Here is a 14,864-nt window from a genome sequence, read left to right on the forward strand (position 1 = left end):
AAATTAATCATTAAATATATATTATTTAATTTATTTTTAATATATATTTTATGTTAATAACTAATTTTAATATACACAGAATATAAATAGTAAAAAAAATATTTGATTACATATTTTTTAAGAATAACATTAAAGAGTTAGTATAATTTATTATTTTTGGTTAATAATTAACTAATAATATTTAAAGTATTGATTAAAAGAATAATGTTAGACTAATAGACTAAAAATATTAGATTTATAATTAAAAATAATACTGGTATAATGTTTTTATTTTTTTATATTTAAAAAACAATAAACGGAGTATATTAAGTAGTACGTGATCAGCTGCTGTCCTTAATTACCGTATAAAAACGGCTACGTGTGGCACTGCATAAACCGTTTACATTGGGGTTGGAACTAACGGCGTTAACCGCCGCAACGACGTTTGTAAACGGAGTTTGCAAGTTGACGGATTAGAAAACCAAAAGCAAAATAAAGGAGATGAAAATGGATCGAGAAAACACAGAGAAGGCGCAACAAAACTATATATAAAAACAACTTTCATCTCAAATTCTCAAATCAACAGACACACAAGAGAGAGAAAGAGAAAGAGAAAGGGAAAGAGGAGGGTCCGACCCGAAGCCTTCTCTTTCGCCGCAGTGCTTGTTTTCAGAGCTAACAAAGGAATCCACAGAGAAAAAGGAAAGAAAGAAAGAAGATATATATCTCTCTCTCTCTTCTGTTTCGACGCTCTAAGATTCTTATTCTTCACTTCAGGTGTGCTATTTTACACCGGGTTCCACTTCAGGTGCTATTCCAATTCATCCTTAGCTTTGATTCTTTCACTGTTACACTCCACAATTTTGTTTATGGCGATTCTTACTTGAAATTAATTTGAATGTATTTTTTTTTTCCTGTTTCGTCTTGTTAAAGTTGCTGATTTCTTAATTTTGGTGTGTTATAAGCTGAATTGTGGTAGCTTGCAAGTTTAATTTCTTCAACGACAGTTACTTTTCTCGGAAATTGAATTTATGTGTAGTTCTGATATCAGATTCGCTAAATTCTCACCACGATTGACATTTTGGAGCCAAACCGCTTAATTCTTCAAGTTTCTTTTTACGGAAATCAATCATGCGAGTTTCCTTTGATGTAAACAAGCTAAGCCATCTATCGTCTCGTGCAGAATTGTGATTGTTGATTACGAACGGAGAGCTTAGATTAATATAGGAACTTGGAGAAGAAAATTGAGTAGGTGCGATTGTGATCTTAAGCTTGCTTTGGACTTGAATCTAAACCAAGGAGCGAAGAAAACAACGGTTTCTGTTAAATTCGGATCTGAGGATCTTCCATCAGCGAGATAGTGAGATCCAAGCTTCAAGCTCTCAATTCCAGCGCTGTCTTACGAATTAAAGCCTTTTTCACGTGGTAACGGAATTGGATTCTATGTGAATTCAGATTCTGGAAGATTGAAATTCAAAATTCCGTTGAATTTCCTGGAAGGAATAAGAGGACGACACGAAAGAGACGGAAAAGAATAGCAATATTTTTCTGGTTTTGATGATGGAGCTTCCTCAAGCGCGGTCATTTGGAACCGAAGGTATTTAATATTTATTTCCTCATGGAAACTGATCCTTACTATATTTTTTTCGTTAATTTTGTTTTCTGATTTCCGTTCGGTATGTATAACTGTGTGAGATAGTCTGATTTATTTTTCTTTTTTATTTTTTTCTCTCCGCTGCGGAAAAACGAGCAGGAAGAAAACCTACGCATGACTTTCTGTCACTCTACAGTAATTCAACTTCCCAACAAGATCCACGACCACCTTCTCAAGGTACTCCCGCTTTTTTCATTTTTTTTTTATTTTTATTTTCTGATAATTATGAACGGGGAAAAAAGATGATATACAGTGAGTGTTTGGTTTTGGTTTTAGCCATGTTTTTTTTTTTTTTTTTTGACGTGGGATCGTGGTGGCGTAAATATCGTATGAAATTATGCATCACAGTGTGTTTTTGAAAAATAATTGAATTTTTGAAAGCGGTTGTGTATACATCATGGTTGTTCGCGCACGTGACTGCTATTTAATCAGGGATCTGGGCCATGAATCTTATGGCCTATGGCATTTATTAATTTAACAAAATTTCCTATGGTCCTTTTAATTCGTATTTGGAACCCGATCGATGCTTTCACGATCCATTGGAAAAGTGTCAGTCACGATGTAATTAACACCGTCAGATAACGGGCCCAGTTCGGAATTGGACTTGCAGCTGATTTGACGTTTCACATCAGGCCAAGCCACATAGCATTCCTGTGTCTGTTTTGTTTACCTTTCCTTTTTTTCTTTTTTCTCCATTTCATGAATCACGATTCACTAACACATCACCCTCAGCTCCAGGTAGCTTTTTTAACCTTTGAAATTTAAAACGAGAGACTTTGTTACGTTTTTATGTTCGTTCTTTGGGCGCTGTATATTTCTTTCACTTTCGGTTTACTCAAAGAGGAAGGTTCGTCTTTTTGCTGAGATAAATGTGTAGCCTTGATTTTGGAAGAGTCTGGTAGCATGCAATGTATTTGGGACCTCTGGGCTCTGGTTTTGCTTTCTCTCAGTTTTGTCCCGGTGTACATCTCTCTTCCTCTATTACACACTGACGCAAGTAGCTTTTACCTACTTTTAAGTTGCATGCGATAAACTTCGTTATGAATAATGCAGTTTTTTTTTTTTGGTGTCTCTGAATAATGCAGTTTGGTACTTTGGTTGGCCTTAATTATTTTCTCCTTTTAGAATAAGTGATAATTTAACAATATGTTCGAGCTGATACTATATTAAAAAAAAGAAAACGGTTGTAGTAATCTTATTTTATTCTATTCTCACATATATTTAAACTTTTACTACACAGTTTAACAGATCGAGTCGTCCTCTCCAAAAAAAAAAAAAAAAAACAAAAACAGATCGAGTCGTAGACAGGACTTAAAAAATTATCAAAACTAGCTTTGGATAAGTGAGAAAAGTAGTAAAATAAAAATACCAAAGTCTAATAATCTTTATTGTTATTTTATAATTTTATTTATTTTGAAAGATTTTTTTCTGTAATTTTTCATCCGAAGTACAACTAAGTAATAGCTAAAATACAAGTGATCCATATTATTATTATTATTATTATTATTATTATTATTATTATTATTATTATTATTATTATTATTATTATTATTATTATTTTCTATCCCTTTTTAATAGTTTCTCGGATAAACTCAACGATAATATGGATTCTTATGTTTTTATTAACTTTCTGTAAACAGGAAAGAACTTTCATTTTCTGCTTTTGCCTCTGAAGTAGTACTAATATTTTTCTTTAGTTAAAAGTACTTTTTAAAACGTAAGAGAAGCCGGCTTATATCAGTTATGGCTATTGTGTTCAGTTATCTGTACTTGGTTCTAGCTCCATTATTGCTTGCCAAAATAACCATAATAGAAGCCCTTAAGAAGAAATGAATACGATATATAAGAGTTTTCATCATAATCTTCTTTAAGCTCTAGTTCTTTGCTATGACATTCGCTTTGTTTAAAATTTATCGTGAATGCGGGAACGAGTTACAGCCTTGTGAAAATTCACGCATAGGAATTACTCTTAACACTTCCTTCAAAATAAACCAACTTTATTATGAGGGTATCTTAAATACTAAATTGTTAGACATGAGTTTATTTATTGGATACTTTTTTTTACTCTTTTAAACAAGGAAAGTTAAGAAAGCTTACTTTTAACACATTTTAATAGCCCAGTGTCCTAATAAATTGCCTCCTTCATGTGAACAGGAAGCTACCTCAAGACCCATGATTTCTTGCGAGTAGAAACGAAAGCCAATACAAAGGAAGAAGCCTCGGACGAGACATCATCGACGGTTCAAAAGCTACCACCTGCAGCACCACAACCTCCTCCTTCTGTTGAGAACCACCAGCACCTCTTACCGGGAGGGATTGGAACTTACAGTATTAGCCACATTTCTTATTTTAATAATAACAACAACAACAACAACAACAACAACAACAACAACAACAACAACAATAATAATAATAATAATCAAAGGGTTCCAAAGCCAGAGGCACCCCTTTTCACTGTGCGTCAAGCAACTAGCACGGATAGAAACGATGAAAACTCCAACTGCAGTTCTTATACCTCAAGTGGTTTCACTTTATGGGATGAGTCTGCAGTTAAAAAGGGAAAGACAGGGAAGGAGAATAATATTGTGGGCGACAAGCTCATTCCCGGAGGTAAACCATAAAGTTTCCTTCTATTATACGTGTCTTATATTAAATGTTTCCCACCAATTTCCTGAAAATAACCCCGGGGGTTGGGGCTCTGTACAATGTAACTGCCATTTACACGTGCATGAAACCTAACCCCGGCCCATATTTTTACGTTAAAACAAGAATCAATTCAACCAACAACCTTTCTTTCTCAATTTTGTTCATTTATAATATTATATACTGTAGTTAATGAAGTGCATGTTGTCGTTGTGTACTGTATGTTAACTGAAAAAATTGTATATTATTACTGTGACAAAAATGTTTCTTGCCTATGTGCTTTCACATTTATTGTTGAAGAAAACAACTAGGCCAAAACTCATATAATTTAGGTAATAATTTAGTCAAATATATTAAATAATTTTAAGGTTTTCAATTATTTATCACTCATTCAAAAATTATTATGTAATATAAATTTTTCGAAACGTTGACTTCTAATTCAATAATATGATTCCAAAGATACAAAATTAGGTAGAGTAATAATTGTCTTTATTTATATCCATAACTTGAAATGTTCCTAATGAATAATTAATATATTTCTTTTCAATTTTAGTTGTTCATTACTTGAAATGTTGTATACTTACTTTCGGTATAAACTGGGTAAATCATGTTACATTGTTTCAAGGTTTTTAGAGGAGATACAGTTTTCAAGTGTAATGGTTTGGCTAATAGTACTTGTCTTCATATAGAAACAATCATCACTTTCCACTTTGTGTGTATATATATAGGCATCACCCAGAGCTGATGGATCTATCATCTTGGTAAAATAGTATACTAAATATCAAGTTCTATATATGAAATAATGATATTAATGCTAGACCACTTTTCTCTCAGAGACACAGTCTGCGAAGCAAGGGCATTGGACGTCCACGGAGGGAACGCCACAGTCATTTTCTAACAATCGTCACAACAGCTTCAACTCTCGCTCTTCATCTCAGTAAGTCATTATGTCTCTGCCTCTTCTCCCATGATTTTGAGTTTCTATTACTAACACTATTTGAAAAAGATTATTGAATAATATATACTTGGCTTTGTAACTTGAGTTGTTAATATTTGTTGTACTGGATTTATGGGTTATGAATCAATAGGACAACGGGACAGAGGAATCAGAGTTTCATAGAAATGATGAAGTCAGCAAAAGATTGTGCCCAAGATGAAGAGCTAGACAATGAAGAAACATACTTTCTTAAGAAAGAGTCCTCGAATCCTGAAAGAGGTACGTATTCAACTTGGAATACTTTAGCTGGCCCAGTTATTGTTTGTGTTGAATTTCTACTATTAGCTAATACAACTAACGTAATACTTTGTAAGTTCTCGAAAATAATGTTGATGTGTGCTTTGAATTGAAGAAATAAAGAAAGGAAAAATGTATACAGTACTCGAAAATAATGGTCCGCCGTGTCTATCTTCAAATTTCTGAACAGTAGTGTTACTTTAATTGAGTATTTGACAATTAAAATTAGCTGATGGCTTCCGTTGAATCTCTGTGACGGCAACAATTTTCTGTTTTCAGAATAGATTTTATGATATAGATTTAATTAATATGTGCTCTGAAAATCATTCTTAGTAAAAGTTTTACATTTTATTTTAATAAATACACAATAATTATATTAAAAATTTAAATTTTATATTTTTTATTATAAAAACTTTTTTAATCGATAACCTTAACATGTGTCCTCCTTAAACCCTTGTTTTAATACAATTATACTTCTTGTTTTTTCCATTATTGTCCTAGGTAATGGGATAAGGCTTTGATTTTGTGTTGTTATGTATGCCATGCATTTTCGTTGTTTCTGATTTTTATATTACTGCTTACAATCATAAGTAAGAAGGAATGATCAATTGACAATTGCACACAGCTACATTTTATTGTCCATATATGTGTCTGCTTTGGTTTGAAATTTTCTGACGAGGGGATTAACGTAAGCTGTTGTTTACAGCAGAACTCAGGGTGAAAGTTGATGGAAAGAGTACTGATCAAAAGCCAAACACACCAAGGTCAAAACATTCAGCAACAGAACAGCGGAGGAGGAGCAAAATTAATGACAGGCGAGTATTACCTATCTTGCATAAGATGTCTACCTCTATAATAATAATAATAATAATAATAATAATAATCTTATGGAACAACTGAATTCAAAATGCAGATTCCAGATGCTACGAGAGTTAATTCCACACAGTGACCAAAAGAGAGACAAAGCATCTTTTTTGCTCGAGGTGCATTCACATTCACATTCTTATGTATGTTATGACAGATTTTTCTTATTTGTGTTCTATTTATTATTAATGCTTTATTTGAACTATATGTAGGTCATTGAGTATATTCATTTCTTACAAGAGAAGGTGCATAAGTATGAAGGTTCATTCCAAGGATGGAACCACGAGCCAGAAAAACTGATGCCATGGGTAAATAACATACGAACTGCTCTTATATGGTGTGAAGGACTTTAATTTTTGACCATGGTTGTTTGTTTTCCAGTGGATAGAGTCATTAGTATCATATAGGCAGTTTAATGCATATGCTTCTGAATTCAGAAATAACCATAATGATTGTCACATCTTTTATCCAAAAACTGATTTTCAATTCTTCATTCAACATAACGCAGAGGAATAATGACAAGCCAGCAGAGAGTTTTGAAGCTTGTGGCACAAATAGCGGGTCAGGTCCATCGCCAACCTTGCTCTTTGCTTCAAAGATTGATGAGAAAAATATCACTCTCTCCCCACCAATTACTGGTAGTTCTCAGAAACTAGAACCTGGCTTGAACACAGCAACTCCCTTCAAGAACATGGATCATCCTCCTGGAATAACAAACACCACTTTCCCAATTCCTATTTCTTCACCGCCAAACTTCTTCCCTCCTAGAAAAAGCATTGGTCTAGGCGAAATGCCTCACGTCACACATAGACTTCCATCTGATGCAGGGAATGGCATATACCAACCTTCAGTGGAGTGTCAGACTGTGACTGCTACTAATGAAAAGTTGAAAGAGAAAGAGCTAGCTATTGAAGGTGGTGCCATTAGCATATCAAGTGTATACTCAAAAGGGTGAGTATTTACATTATTATTTGATTGTGTTCACGGATAGAGATTGGATGACTGTATAAACCTTCAACCACAGCTAAAATTACACTTGACTCTGGCACGGGACCAAATAAATGATTAGCAAGAGTTATGTTTTACAACCATAATTTGGACTTATTTCATGTCTGTTATGTGATGAAATTTTCTACTAACGTGCTGCATAATTGTGGGAAAGAAGTGTATAATTTCACTTTGATGTGGTGCTGCATTTTTTTTTATATAATATATTAAAGGAAGTATGTTGAACATGGGCCAGGTTGTTGGATACACTTACACATGCACTCCAGAGTTCGGGAGTGGATTTGTCACAGGCTAGCATCTCAGTGCAAATTGAGCTTCGTAAGCAAGAAAACATTATCAGACCAACTCTGCCAATGTCAATGTGTGGCATTAAGGTAAAGCTCACTCTCCAGTTCCCCTTTCTATTTTCTAATTTGAGTTCCATACTTCCATATCTCTAATTTGTTAATGATTTTTCTGTCTAGGGCGATGAAGTTCCTTCTAACAATCAAAGGATGATGCGCTCTAGAGTTGCTACCTCTGGGAAATCTGACCAACCAGTAAAGAAGCTAAAGTCTTGCAAAACCTAATTCTGCCCTCATATTATTCATTCTTTCCTTATTATAATAATCTTGATATTAATTATTATTTGGGGTAACTTTTTTCTAAAATTAATTTTTGGAAGGGGGATCAAATGATTTATGTCTTACTGCTGGCTTATTATCCAGCAAGGGTGAGATAGACTGTACATGTCGTGTCTTGATAGTTTGATGGGATCCATAGCCCCCCCCCCCCCCCCCCCCCCCCCCCTCTCCCACAAAAGGAGAAATAATATCGCATTATTTTACTATCTAAAATTATATCAATGTCAGAGGCTTCCATACTAATTGAGAAGCTGCTTTTTTAATCAAGGCTTCGATTCATGTAAAGTTTGTAAACCTTTGGTCCTTTATCTGTTGCGTATTTCTTTAACTTCGATATTTGTGGTCCAGTGGTCTGGTTATGATAAAGAAACTTATTGTACTCTTTTTACTTTTAGAATATTTCTGTAGTAACGTAGGGTACAAAGCTTTGTAAAATTGTATATGACATTTACAATTGTGTAAAATATAAATAACTTAAGCATAAACTTTGAAGAAAAAAGCCCTTCCTTCTCATGTCTACATCATACAAGCAGGCAGAACAGCAGAATTTTTCTCCCCCCTTCCCCTCCCCCCTCTATTTTAAATATTCATAATTAATATTCTATTGATATTCTGTTTTGTGTTACTGTTTACAGCTTTAACCTTATGTCGTGGGAAGATTGCTAATTAATCTTCAAGCACCAAACATTTTTGTAAACAACTTGTATATTTAAATAAAAATTTAATTTTCTACAATATATGCATCATGAAAAGGTATAACATGATTAACTTAATGTTAGTGAGCAAACCTTTTCGCCAAAAAAAAAAAAAGAAGAATGGCATTGGCTTTGCGGCACTACTTATGATTACTTTAATAATTAGTACCCAAATTACAGGAGTTAACATGTCAGAGAACCATCATCAATTCATCACTAACTACTAAACTTAAGTACTTTCTAAGTAAAAGGAAGATATGGTATATATTAATGTCAACCGTACCATCACCGTCAGATTAAGGTAAACAAGATTGTCACTACTCGATTTAAGAAACGTTTGGATCTGAGTAACATACAATCGCTTTAAGATCAAGCATTTGAAGTTTGAACAGAAAACCATTAGTATTATGGTGAGTGGTGACACTATTTCCTGATTCCTAAGTGAGGTTTCTTGGATCACTCGAGCTGATTATAGTTGTTGAAATTTTTATTGGGATCTACTTCAGATTCAATTTCCCAAATAGATTATTCTCTCGCATTCGACTCCATTGTTCTCTGTCCGAAATGCGTTGATTTGACAAAATCCATTAATAGGCACACGTGCTCAAATAATATAGTTCCAAACTCCAAAAGTTTTATTGCCTCGATTTTAATTCAATCTTTCTTATTGAAAGTGTAAATCCTAATTTGGCAACCACGTACTGGATTCTCAGTTTCGGGTGGTGGTGGTTGTCTGCCACCTTTTGCCTGTTCAAAAACTAGGAGTTGGACTTATTCTAGTAGATTGTTTGATCTGGTGATCCACTAGTACTACTAAATGAAAATAAATACAATGGATTACAAACAATGAAAATGACTTGAATTTGCTACTTTCAATTGTTAATTTGACTATGTTCAAAATGGGAGTTGAATTGTACAGAGTTTCCGTAATTACATAAAATGAGTTTAATTTTGATTCGTTCAAGTGAAATATTTTTATATAGTTATATGAACACGTTATTAATATTTTTAATTCTTACCATAATATCAAACAAAGGATATGATCTTTGTAGTAACACATGAAAATAGGGGAATTAGATATTTTAAAATATAGATGAAAAAATGTTAAAAAATTATTAAAATTTATTATTTTTTACCATCAGTTAACCATCAATATTTAAAAGTATGAAATGAAATACATTATTAGGTTATTAGACTAAAAAAACTAAACTAAAAAAAGTTAAGTTAATGATTAAATAATAACAAAAAACCCAATAAATTTTAATGGTCCTATCATTTTTCAAAAAAAAAATTGCCAGCGGTGGAACTCCTTCACCCAAGAATAAAACAATCTTTCAAGGTCCAGCTCAAAAGGAGACGAGGTGGAGAATAAAATAAAATAAAATAGCCATCGGAAGGATGATATGCCGCATAAAAATAGTAAGATACTGAAATACCAGTATATCATGCTTCAAACTTCAATAAAAATAGCCATCTCGATAATACGTCAAAAGCAATTGTAACTAAGCATTATTCCTCCATCCACACATCCAATCATTAATGGAGGTATAATGGAATAAATCAAACGCCCTATTGGACCACTTTTTAACTAGTGGCTGCCTCTGGTTGTTTTTTTTACCCCTCTCGGGATGGTGGGGGTTCATATAGTGTCTAAGGAATGAAACAATTTTAACCATACACCAAGGTCCATCTTATCAAAATTCAATATGCTATAGAATACCAATACATGAGTTCCATATCCAAGGACCATAGCCATAAGTATTAGACATTTAGGAAGTTATCAAATTACTAGAGTTTGAGGCATAAGATGGCATTTAGGAAATTATCCAATTAAGAATCTATTTGCAATGCCAATCTAGTAATCAATGTCAACGTAAACATAGGCTTACAGAGAATACCAAAAAGAAAAAAAAAAGGATCATGGTCCCTGAATAGACAAAACAAAAGAATATCAAATTAGCGGGAATAATACATCAACAAACAAATTTTATAGTGTGAATGATGGCAGGATAAAGAGAAAGGAGGCAAAGGAAAAAGCAAAATAAAAAAAAAAGAAGAAAAAAATGGGAACAAAACTTATATATTTATATCCTAAAAACAGAGGCAAGTACCAATGTATTAAGCTTTCCACGAACGGCAGTTCCAGTAAATCCAAATTTGTATATGAATTCAATTCCTCCGTGTACAATGCAGTATAAACTGCTCTCACCCCGAAATGGCAGGGTAGCTTCTATACATGAATGTGATGGATGATTATTTGCATATGTAAAATATAAAGTATTCCCCGGCTTGCTTTGCTTCCCTTGACTAGAGCTGTCATGAATGTTATAGATCCCTTCCCCAAACCCAACCATCTCTCTTTTTCGAGTCACCATGACTGCCTCTTTGATACAAAAGCCGTCATCTTTGCTAAAACTGCGTAGAGAACTAATTCACTATCTGTGGTAGAGAACCAAGTGCACCAGGAGGTGATGGCACAAGTGAATTCCAGCGTTTTCTGGATGCATTACTACTACGTACTACTCAGCAGATCAACTGATGATTCTAAACACTCCTGTGGGTTCGCATAAAAATAATCCTCTTCTTTGGGCTTGTCGAGGATTACCAACCTTTTGGTTGGACTACCCATACGATCTGCGTGAGCTCTCTTTACGGCTGAAGAGAATGTATCCCAGTCCAGTACTCCATTATGGTACTGATCTATCAGATCAACTAGGAGCTTTCTGTTCAACAATATCGTCTTCTTGAACCCAAGGTATCTGCACATGCATTGGAGGTACAAGTCATGTCAATTGGCAGAGAAGTTCCGAGAATCATAAGAATCGGAACAAAGCAATGGTACTAGAAAATTATGCCAGAAAGAAAAAGCTGTTTGAATCATTTCTCATCAAGTCCAATTTGTCTCCCAGAAGACGCAGATACAAAAATTGTTATTCACTACAAAGAAATCTTTATTCCTAGGATTTTAACAGCAACAGATATTCCTAGAGAAGAAATAATCTTGGAAATCACATTGCATCAGCAGAATGTACCTGCGATGGCCCTCAACTACTTTGGCCATATTTCCATCGTATGTGGGGACAAATATATCACTCTCTAATGAGACAAGATAATCCAATGCCGCCATTTGAGATGAATGATTCTGGAAGAACTGAAGGTCAGATGGTTCCAACAGTGTTTCCTTCCTGACCTGTTTCAACAAAGAACAAAGGCAAACATAGCATCATTAAACAATAAGAAACATTCCAATTACCATGCTTGAACTTCAAATTTACCAATTTTGGGTAGTCCTTTGCAAGACTAGCCATTCTCCTTTCCCCGCCATATATTTCTCCAGCTGCAATGTAGATTTGAATGTTCCGATCAATGTCAAGAGCCCTAAGCGTTAGAGCAGTCTCCTCGGGTGTCAAAGGGCATAGGCCATCTTTTCTTTTCAAATCAGAGTTGATTATTTTTTCTTTCCACCAGGGATAAGCATATCTGTCAATGCATAGAAAATTGAAAATGTTTGAGACTTGCATCAATTCTCCTATGTCCTATTGATCTGCACATTAGTTAGTTGAAAATGAAATCTGAATTGAGAATTACAAAACAAATGAAGTATGCAAGTTACTGCTCACCTCATCCTTGTCAACTCTTCCACCTCATCACTGTTGCAACCTTGAGTACAGCCAGAAAACGCCAACATATCCATTTCATACCTCAGATGAAGCACCATAAATGGACCATTTTGCCTCAGAAGCTTGATGACCTTTCTGCCCAACTCCTCTATCTGAGGAGTAAATCTCAGAGCACTAAAATTAACACGGCATCGCAGCTTCTGAAGGTCCAGAGGTTGACCGTTATTTGCCAGCCTAGCATCGGTTCGATTTAAATGCACAACTTTGTACTTTTGTATCAGGGGCAGAATCTATAACAACAAATATGCCATTTGCTTTAGACTAACTGACCATAGAACAGAAAAAAACATAATCAAGTCACAAAAACATGCTATCTAGTAATGTTTAGGATAACATATGTTTCTGACCCCAACTTATAGTACCAGGGATGGTATAAACTGACCTGATTCTTATAGTAAGAAATGTCAGACCAACTAATTGGGGGCATGGTGTAAACCATTCCACTTTCCACTCTCAGCTTGAGTCTAGGAGGCAACTCTTTCAATATCCTGACCTCATCTCTCAAGGATGTAATAAAATGATCAACATCAAATATGTCTTGGAACTCACTACGAAATCAAAGTAAAAGGAAGAGTTATTAAGAAGTCATCCCTGTAAAGAAGCAAGCAACCCAAACAGCATTCAAAGAAAGAATGGAAGAGTCACCTGGGGTCAGCCCAGAAGGAAGTTTTATCGAGTTCAGGGACGATAAGCGTGACATTTAGATATCTGGCAATGGCAACCATGTCACATATCTGCAAAACGCAGTTACACATTAGAGGAAATCCAATGAGCAAATGGGATCAGTGCAAAAACATTGAAAGAAGAACAGTCACCGCTGCTCTCATTTGGTTGAGTCCTCCATTGCACGACACCATCAAGTATCCATTGTTCTTATAAACTCCTGCAGAAAAGAAAAGGTCAATTGAGATGAATGGAAGTGATAAAGAAGAGAAAGAGAGAGAGAGAAAGAGAAAAGATACTCTTGGGAGGGAGAAGAACGGGACGCGGAGACGGAAGTAGTTGGGAATCGAAATCAAGGGCACTGACAGCAGAAGAAGAAGAAGAATCATGAGTGAAACAAGAAGGCCAACCCTTCAAGACTCTTGGACCCCACATCTCACCCAGCGTCGTCAACTGCACCACGCAGGTCCACACAAGCACCGACGTCGTCGCCCTAATCATCCACATCTTCATCCTCGATCTCGACGCTGCCGCCACCGACGACGACGAACCGTTAGAAGAGCCTCTCCCTCCCTTCTCCACCCTCACACCCATCCACACCAAATCTTGGCAATTGCTGCTGCTGCTGCTGGTCCTCTCCGGCCTGCACATCTCACAATGCCTCCTCCTCTTCCTCCCCCTTCATAACCCTAAAATGCCAGATTCAATCCAAGATCCGTCGTCCTTGCCTGTAACGGCCACGAATCCACCAGCATCCGCCACAATGTCACGCAACTTACAAGATCGATCTTCGAATGAATGTCTGCAGGATGCGTCGTTTAGTGATCGGCGGGAATGGCCGGCGAGTGTGTGAGAGAAAAAAAAAGAGAAAAATGAAATGAATTAGCGTAGGTGTGTGAGGGTGTAGGTGTGGGGTGTCCAGCGTGTGAGAGAGAGAATAAAACGCTACGCTCTTCAAAACGCATAAACGACATTTGCCATTGGTCTTTGACACATGTTTAACCATGGTTCAGTTTAAAAGCCCTTCTCAGGTTGGCTGCTCTATCACTGTTTACGTGTCCTCATCTTCACTATGACACGTGTGCCTTTATCATTCTGGGCTTTCTTTCGTGTGGAGCGGCGGTAGGTGCTCCCCATTTATTCGCGTCCCTTCTAAATGTGCCGACACTATATTCTATTTTTCTACCAATTCAATGTCATAACTACTCTAATTTTTAGTTTTAACAGAAAAATATTTACATGCACTTGGGTAGAGATTTGAGAGTATATAGTAGAGCAAGGTTTTGCTACAATATTAAAGGTTGATTCCCCGAAAATAGAAAGAAATAAATGTGCGATAAATTGGGCGGAATAGCGGGAAATGGTACATTGGCGATAAGGTAAATTCACAAAAAGATATGAGTCAGCACCAGACGACCGAGTCGTACATGTTGACAAGACTCGCCGTTAAGCTTCCGTCAGCCAGAGTGTCGGTTCCGCCGTTAAGATGAAGCGGATTCCATTTCCGAACGGTTCATTAATTTGGGGCCATAGGATAGGGGGTGCTGGGCCAGGTGTCAGTATCTTAAATGACCCTCTCTGAGGACCCCACTCTTTCTACGGTGAGTGCTCGATTGCTATCTTAGACTGCAATTGCTCTTGGGTCCCATTCAGATATACACCCCTTTTAGTTTTTTTCCTTCCTCTTAGTAAAAGCTATGTTATGGCCTCATGGGACATCATATTTAATTAGGCATAAAATGATAGAAATTAAATTACAATTTTTATGAGAAGCTCTAGTGAAAAATAATATTAAACTTATTTTTACTATAAGATACAAAA

General features: G+C 35.6%; 2 protein-coding genes across 10 annotated transcripts; one reads left to right on the forward strand and one right to left on the reverse strand.

Moving 5' to 3' along the window:
• The first annotated feature begins 377 nt into the window (after positions 1-377).
• On the forward strand, positions 378-8,290 carry LOC112709207 (transcription factor BIM1). Of its 8 annotated transcripts, none has more exons than XM_072202671.1 (13): positions 504-787; positions 1,163-1,339; positions 1,435-1,576; positions 1,733-1,810; positions 3,788-4,243; positions 5,111-5,213; positions 5,365-5,492; positions 6,217-6,325; positions 6,424-6,493; positions 6,587-6,682; positions 6,883-7,325; positions 7,618-7,756; positions 7,847-8,290. In XM_072202671.1, the coding sequence occupies exons 3-13, from the start codon at positions 1,537-1,539 to the stop codon at positions 7,949-7,951; spliced, it is 1,767 nt and encodes a 588-aa protein (XP_072058772.1). In that variant the 5' UTR covers positions 504-787; positions 1,163-1,339; positions 1,435-1,536; the 3' UTR covers positions 7,952-8,290. The 8 variants fall into 8 exon arrangements, with proteins under 8 accessions (XP_025616910.1, XP_072058778.1, XP_072058758.1 ...); XM_072202680.1 differs by having other exon boundaries at positions 6,220-6,325; XM_025761119.3 differs by having other exon boundaries at positions 556-787; positions 1,031-1,339.
• Positions 8,291-10,391: 2,101 nt separating this feature from the next.
• Positions 10,392-14,035, reverse strand: LOC112709234 (rhamnogalacturonan I rhamnosyltransferase 1). Of its 2 annotated transcripts, XR_003156507.3 has the most exons (9): positions 13,343-14,035; positions 13,196-13,263; positions 13,026-13,114; positions 12,763-12,928; positions 12,321-12,610; positions 11,976-12,180; positions 11,733-11,890; positions 10,812-11,459; positions 10,392-10,627 (listed from the first exon to the last, which is right to left on the reverse strand). XR_003156507.3 is itself a non-coding variant. In XM_025761131.3 (8 exons), the coding sequence occupies exons 1-8, from the start codon at positions 13,692-13,694 to the stop codon at positions 11,213-11,215; spliced, it is 1,575 nt and encodes a 524-aa protein (XP_025616916.1). In that variant the 5' UTR covers positions 13,695-14,035; the 3' UTR covers positions 10,392-11,212. The 2 variants fall into 2 exon arrangements, 1 of the variants encoding a protein (XP_025616916.1); XM_025761131.3 differs by having other exon boundaries at positions 10,392-11,459.
• Between the last annotated feature and the right edge of the window lie 829 nt (positions 14,036-14,864).

Source organism: Arachis hypogaea, chromosome 1 (genome assembly GCF_003086295.3).
Source record: "Arachis hypogaea cultivar Tifrunner chromosome 1, arahy.Tifrunner.gnm2.J5K5, whole genome shotgun sequence".
NCBI lineage: Eukaryota > Viridiplantae > Streptophyta > Magnoliopsida > Fabales > Fabaceae > Arachis > Arachis hypogaea.